The 6,584-nt window shown below is 45.1% G+C and overlaps 1 protein-coding gene across 4 annotated transcripts in view; it reads right to left on the bottom strand.

Annotated features, from left to right (window-relative positions):
• RASAL1 (RAS protein activator like 1) overlaps window positions 1-6,584 on the bottom strand; it is a 45,257-nt gene that overhangs the window by 17,877 nt on the left and 20,796 nt on the right. For all 4 annotated transcript variants that reach the window (XM_027864384.1, XM_027864374.1, XM_027864391.1 and 1 more), the window contains exons 11-12: window positions 2,823-2,887; window positions 2,164-2,276 (exon numbers count right to left, since the gene is read on the bottom strand). In XM_027864384.1, the coding sequence (XP_027720185.1) occupies window positions 2,164-2,276; window positions 2,823-2,887 (178 nt within the window). The remainder of the gene's footprint in view (window positions 1-2,163; window positions 2,277-2,822; window positions 2,888-6,584) is intronic.

Raw genomic sequence — 6,584 nt, forward strand, 5'->3', positions numbered from 1 at the left:
TTCAGACCTTCATCACCTCTTCCCTAGACCACTACAACCTCCTAAGTGGCATCCCCAGCTCATCTCTCACCAGCTCCAATCCATCCTCTACTCATCTGTCAGATGAATATTCCTAAAGTCTAGGTCTAACCGTGTCACCCCTCTTCTCAATGAGCTCTAACAGCTCCTAATTATCTCCAGGATCAATCCTCCATTTGGCTTCTAAAACTCTTCCTAGCCTGGCCTCTTCCTACTTCTCCAGTCTTCTTACACCTTCCTCCCCACCACCTACTCTCCAATCCAATGACATCAGTGTTCCTCAGGCTCGATACTCCATCATTTCTATGCCCTTGTAACTGTCTCTCCTCAATGCCTACAATGCTCTCCTCTCCTCTGGCTTCCTTTATGACTCAGCTCAAATCCTACCTTCCAAGAGTCCTTTCCTGTTCCCTATTCCACTGCACCTCCATGCTAGTACGTTTACTCTGGCACTACCTTCCATTTGTACTGATTGTATTTTGCCTGTACATAATTATTTGCAGTTGTCTCCCCCACTAGAATGAGAGGTCCTTGAGAGCAGGGATCATGGTTTTGCCTTTCTTTCTATACTCAGCGCCTGGGACGTATTATGTGCTTAATGATGTTTGTAGACTGACTGGCTTCCCATCATCTCCCCTTCCCCCAGGCTCTGCTCCATTTCTTCCAACTCCTCAAAGGCAATTCTCCTCTTTAGGAGAGAATCCCTCAAGCTCTCCACCCCCATCACCCTTCTCGGGGCTCTCCAGAGTCAGTTCTCCCTGAGGATTCCCTTCCCTTTCTGCCCCAGCCTTCCTGGTGCCCTCGAATCCTCTCTTCTGGTGGCCCAGCAATTTCCCAGGAACCTGTGCCCTGCCCTTTCACCTACCACTTCCTAGCCCACCCTCCCTTATTAGAGAAGCCTTTTGCTCCAGCTCAGATCAGCTGAGGGGCTGTTCCCCTTGCCTGGTCCTAAGCCCAACCAGCTTCCAGATCAGCTTGAAGCAGCACCCCTATCTCCACCCCAACCCCTCAGCCTCCTGAGCTTCCCAAGCTCAGGCAGAGAGCCTTGGGCTGCTCTTTCCATCTGGAAGGTGACAAGCCCCACAGATATAGCCCAGGAACAAATCTACCCCTGCCCCCAAAAAACTGAGGAGTGAAAAGACTTTATCCTTATATACATTTATACTTCATATTATATACATAATACATGAAGTATAATGAATAGGGCTCTGGTTTGGGGAGTCCAGAAGGATTAGATTCCTCAGATATTTAGGATCATGGATCACAGCACTGCCATTGATTTTAGAACTAGAAGACTGGTCCTTAGAGGCCAATAAGCCCAACCCCCTCACTTTACAGATAAAGCAACTGAGGCAAACAGAGGTTAAGCGAGCTACCTAAGATCACACAGCAAATAAGTGCCTGAGGCAGGTTTGAATCCAGCCCTTCCTGGGTCAATCAAGCATTTCAAAGGTGCCTATTATGTGTCTGACACCGTGCAGGGCACTGGAGGTGCCTAATACACCCCCCTCTCCCCCGTCCTCAATCTAGGTGGGAAACCCTGGAGAAAAGCAACCTGTCCCAAGCACAGCCCCACCCTTGCCCCTGCAGAGCCTGTCTACTGTCCCAGAAGTTTGGGGGAATGGGTCGTGCCAGCTTTGACCTCCCCAGACCCTATCATTGTCTCCCCACCTCTCCTCTTTCTTTTCCCCTGTGATCTCCCAGCCGGTCCTGTGTGACCCTGAGCAAGTCATTTAACCTATCTGGGTCCTAGTTTCCTCACCTGTAAAATGAGTGGGGTGGATTTGATGACCTTTAAGGGCACTTTTCACTCTAAATCTCTGACCATGTGAACCAGTGACCAAAGTCAGATAAATGACAAGCCAAGCAGGTCCAAGACCACCTGAACCACCAGGACAAAGAATGGAAACTCAGGGTCTAGAATGGACTTCCCTACAAAAACCTGTCACCAGAATTTGGGGAGGGATCACATCTAGGATCCAACATAGGCTAAAATGAAGGAACAAGGCAGAGCAGTCTAGGCCTAGGCCTATGGTTTCTGGGATGGAAAGCGGCATATCTACTTACCTCCTCCTCCTCCTCCTCCTCCTTCTTCTCTGTGAATCTCTCCAACCCCAAAAGGTCTGAGCCAATACCCCTACTCACCTGGTCCGGGTCAGCTCTATCTTACATGGGTCCAGCTCAATGTATTTCTTCTCCTCAAAGATGCGGTTGACACAAGGCTTGAGGACCTCATGGAGATAAGGTATGCCCACCAACTGCAGAAAAGAACAGGCAAGAAGCAGATAGAAAAAAAGAGGGTATAATCCAGAGATAAAGATGAACCAGACCTTGGGATTGGATTTAGGAAAAGAGTTAGAAAGCCCAGAGGGACCTGAGAACTCATCTATTCTAACCCCCTCACTTTACAGAGAAAACTAGGGTCCAAAGAGGTCACACGGCCATAGATTTAAAGCTGGAAGGGACCTCAGAGTTCCTTGTAGGCCAACTCCTTTATTTTACAGTTGAGGAAACTGAGGCACAAGAAATTTACCCAAGAGCACACAGGTAGTAAACATCAGATATGGGATTTGAACTCAAGCTCTCTGACTCTATGACAGTCTAGCCTCAGGAGAGCAATGTGAGAGACAGGATACCATGCTGCCCTATTGACTGAAACCAGACTTCTCTTCTATCTCCCCCTCCCCTACTCCAGTCAGAAATATTCTACCCAAACTAAGATAAGGCCTAAGTCTGATATCTTAAGGCTAGAATTTGAAGCAGGGGCAGTCCTAGGAGGCCTCATACTCTGTGATAACACTCACCTTCATGAACTGCTCCATGGACTTGGAGGCCAAAGAGTTCGAGCGAAAGAGGGTATTGGGATCCGCTGGAAGAGAAGGGATATGGCCCCTGGAGCAGGGGGTAGGACTGTGCACAGAGATCTTTGTGCTCTGGGTACTTCCCCTTGCCTCAGAATGGAGTCTGGGGCATCCCCAGCATGGTGCCCTAGGCAGGGCCAGGTAACTTTTCTCATTCATAAAGCCTTTTGGGAACAGACCAACAGGAAGGGAGGCAGCCTAACAGAGTGGGAAAAGCAATGGGTTTGGAGTCAAAGGTCAAGGCCTCAATTCCCAGTTCACTACCTAGTACCTGTGTGACTGTGGCCAAGGCCTTTCCCTTCTCTGGGCCTCAATTTCCTTATCTGTAAAATGAAGGGGATAGACTAGATGATATCAAAGGTCCCTTTCAGTTTTAAGAGATGTCTCCCTGCCTCAAGCTTTCCCTTTTCCAATCTATCTCACATGTAGCCGCCAATGTGATATTCCTAAAGCATAGGTCCAACCATGTCACTCTCCTACCTAATAAATACCAGTAAATATCTACTACTTCTAGGTTCAAAAACAAACTCTTCTGATTGCCATTTCAAGTCTTTCACAACCTGACCCCAACCTACCTTTCCAACTTTATTACACATTACTTATTTTGTGCTCCTAGTCAAACTAACCTTTACTGTTCTTTCTCTACCACATTCCATCTGCCATCTCTGTATCTTCACACTGGCCACACATGCCTGCAATACTATTTCCTTCCTCATCTCTTCATCTTGGAATCACTAGTCTTCCTTCAAGATTCAGCTCTAACACTACCCCCTTCATGAGGCCTGTGCTGATCCCCCTCCCAAAGCTGCTAATGCCATTCCTCCCCCAAATCACTTTGTATCTATTTTATATATACCCACAAATGACTATGTTGTCTCCTTCAATGGAATGTAAGCTTCTTGAGGGCAAGTTTCACTTCACACTTTGTATCTATTTATTTGTACCTACAAATAAACACGTTGTCTCTCCCAGTGGAATGTAAGTTCCTCGAGGGCAGGATCTGTTTCACTTCTCCCTCTATGTCTATTTTATATATACCCACAAAGGAACATGTCATCTCCCCCAATGGATGTAAGCTGCTTGAGGGCAGGACCTGTTTTACTTCTCCCTTTGTACCCCTAGTGCTTGGAATATAGTAAGGCACTTAGCCAATATCGGAGGAGTTGTAGAAGGATAGGCATTGTTGGTGGAGCTATGGAATGGTGCAACCATTTTGGAAAGCCATTTGGAATTATGCAAATAAAGTGACAGAAATGTCCATACCCTTTGAATCAGAGACTCTGTTACTGGGCTTGTACCCCAAGGAAGCCATCAATAAGTAGAAAGTCCCCATATACTACAAAATATTTACAGCAGCACTTTTTGTGATAGCAAAGAACTAGAAACAAAATAGATACCCATTAATTGGGGAATGACCAAACAAACTGTGGTGCATGAATGTAATGGAATATTACTGCACTGAGAGAAATGACGTATGTGGTGCCTACAAAGATACATGGACAGATTTACATGAACTGATGCAGTGAAGTCAGCGAGCCAGGAATAGGGTACACACAGGGACTACAATAATATAAATGGGAAGAACAATGACACACCAACAAATCAAAAGTAAATGTAACCAAATTATAAAGATCAAGTGGGACTAGAATGAAGAAGTATGAAAAGACAGCCCCAACCTACCCCTTTGTAAAGGTGAGATGGCCACAGATGTGGCCCATTGCACATGCTTTTGGGCTTTTTCAATGTCAATCAGTTGTGTTTACTTTTTTCCCCTCCATAAAATAATATTTGTCATATGGGATGACTCTCTGGGAGGGAGAGGGATACATAGGATACTACAGTGATATCAGAATTAGAAAACAGCAATAAAATCTTATTTTAAAAAAAGATCCAGCAGAACCTGAATGAAGAGATATAAGAAGATATCCCTCAACGTAGCTCCTCAGGGAGGGGAGATGTCCACACATGTTACCCATTACACATGTTTTCAGACTTTTTCAATTTATCAATCAATTATGGTGATTTTTTCTCTATAAAAATACTATTCAATATATGAGATGACTCTCTAGGAGGGGGAGGGAGGACAGATATTTGGGATAACTATGATGGTGTAAGAAACAGAAGACATCAATAAAAACTTATTTCAAAATAAAATAAATGCTTCTTTCCTTCCTTCCTTATGGGTATGCCTCATGCTCTGTCCCATCCCCTCTCATCCCCATATACTGCCTCTCTGGGTAATCTCATTAGCTCCTTCAGGTTCAGATGGCATCCAAAGCTATATTTGATATCCTAAAAGTCTTGGTGTATTTTTAATCTATTAAACTTAGCATGGTGCCTGGCACATAGTAGGAGCTTAATAAATGTTTATTGGCCATTTGTTGACTGTTGACTATTAAGGCTTAAAACTGCACTGAAGTTTTTGGGATACCCTGTATATGCACTCAGAATCTGTCTGCTGAACACAGCACCAACTACCTGCTGGACAGCTCCACATGGCTGTCCCTATGCATCTCAAACTCCACATGCCCCAAACAGACTTCATCACCTCCCCTTTCTCTTCCCCTAGGCAATCTTGTCCCCCCAAGCCCTACTTCAAACTTCTATATTTTTGTGGAGATAACTCCATCTTCTCTGGAGATACCAGGTTTACAACCTCAGGGTCACCCATGCTCCTTCTCTTCACTTTTTTTACATCCCTTACATCCAAGCATTTGCCAAGTCTTGATTCTACTTCCACATTTCTCAAATCTGATCCCTTCTCGATCCCCATGAGGGCACTGCCTAGTTTAGACCCTCATCACTTCTTTTCTGGATTAGAGAAAGAGCTCCTAATGTGTTTCCCTGCTTTCAGTATCTTGCCTTTCAAATCCATTCTTCTCACAACTCCCAAAATTAATATCCCTAAAACACAAGTATGACCATGTCATTTCCTTGCTTAGAAGACTTCAGTGGCTTCCTGTTACCTCTAAGATAAAGTACAAATGCCTCAACTTGGCACTTAAAGCCTTCAAAAATCTGGCTCCCCTGGACATCTCCAACCTTATTTCCTAATACTCCTCCTTCATATACTCTACGTTCTACCCAAAATGGCCTCTTTGACCTCTACATTCCACCTCCTGACTCTATTCCTTTGCATTGGGTATTCTTCATGCTCTCCCTCCTCATTCCCACCTCTGGGCATCCCTATCTTCCTTCTGGGTTGAGATTGGGTGTCACCTGTTTGAAGATTTTCCTGAACCCTCTAATCCCAGTTGTTAGTATTCCTTCCCAGTTCAAATCCTCTTGTATTTACTTCTGTGTACAAATGGAACAATGGATAGAGCACTGGCCCTGAGTTCAAATCTAGCTTCAGACACTTACTTGCTGTGTGACCCTAGGCAAGTCACTTAACTTCTGTTTGCCTCAGTTTTCTCAACTGCAAAATGAGGGAGTTGGACTCATTGGCTTCCTTTTTCACTCCAAATCTACAAGCCTATGTTGTACCCCTCCATAGAATGTAAGTTCCTTGAGGTCAGGGACCGCTTCACCTTTGTCTTTGTATCTCCAGTGCCAAGCATCCTTTGTTTTTTAGCTGGGCCTGTAATCAGCACCTTCTCTGCAACTTGTAATCACAAGTTGCCTGGGGAGCACGGAAGGGGAGAGTTACTTGCCCAAAATCACCCCCCCCTTCTTTCCTCTCTCTCTCTCTCTCTCTCTCTCTCT

Source organism: Vombatus ursinus, unplaced genomic scaffold, assembly GCF_900497805.2.
Source record: "Vombatus ursinus unplaced genomic scaffold, bare-nosed wombat genome assembly UNPS02001287.1, whole genome shotgun sequence".
NCBI lineage: Eukaryota > Metazoa > Chordata > Mammalia > Diprotodontia > Vombatidae > Vombatus > Vombatus ursinus.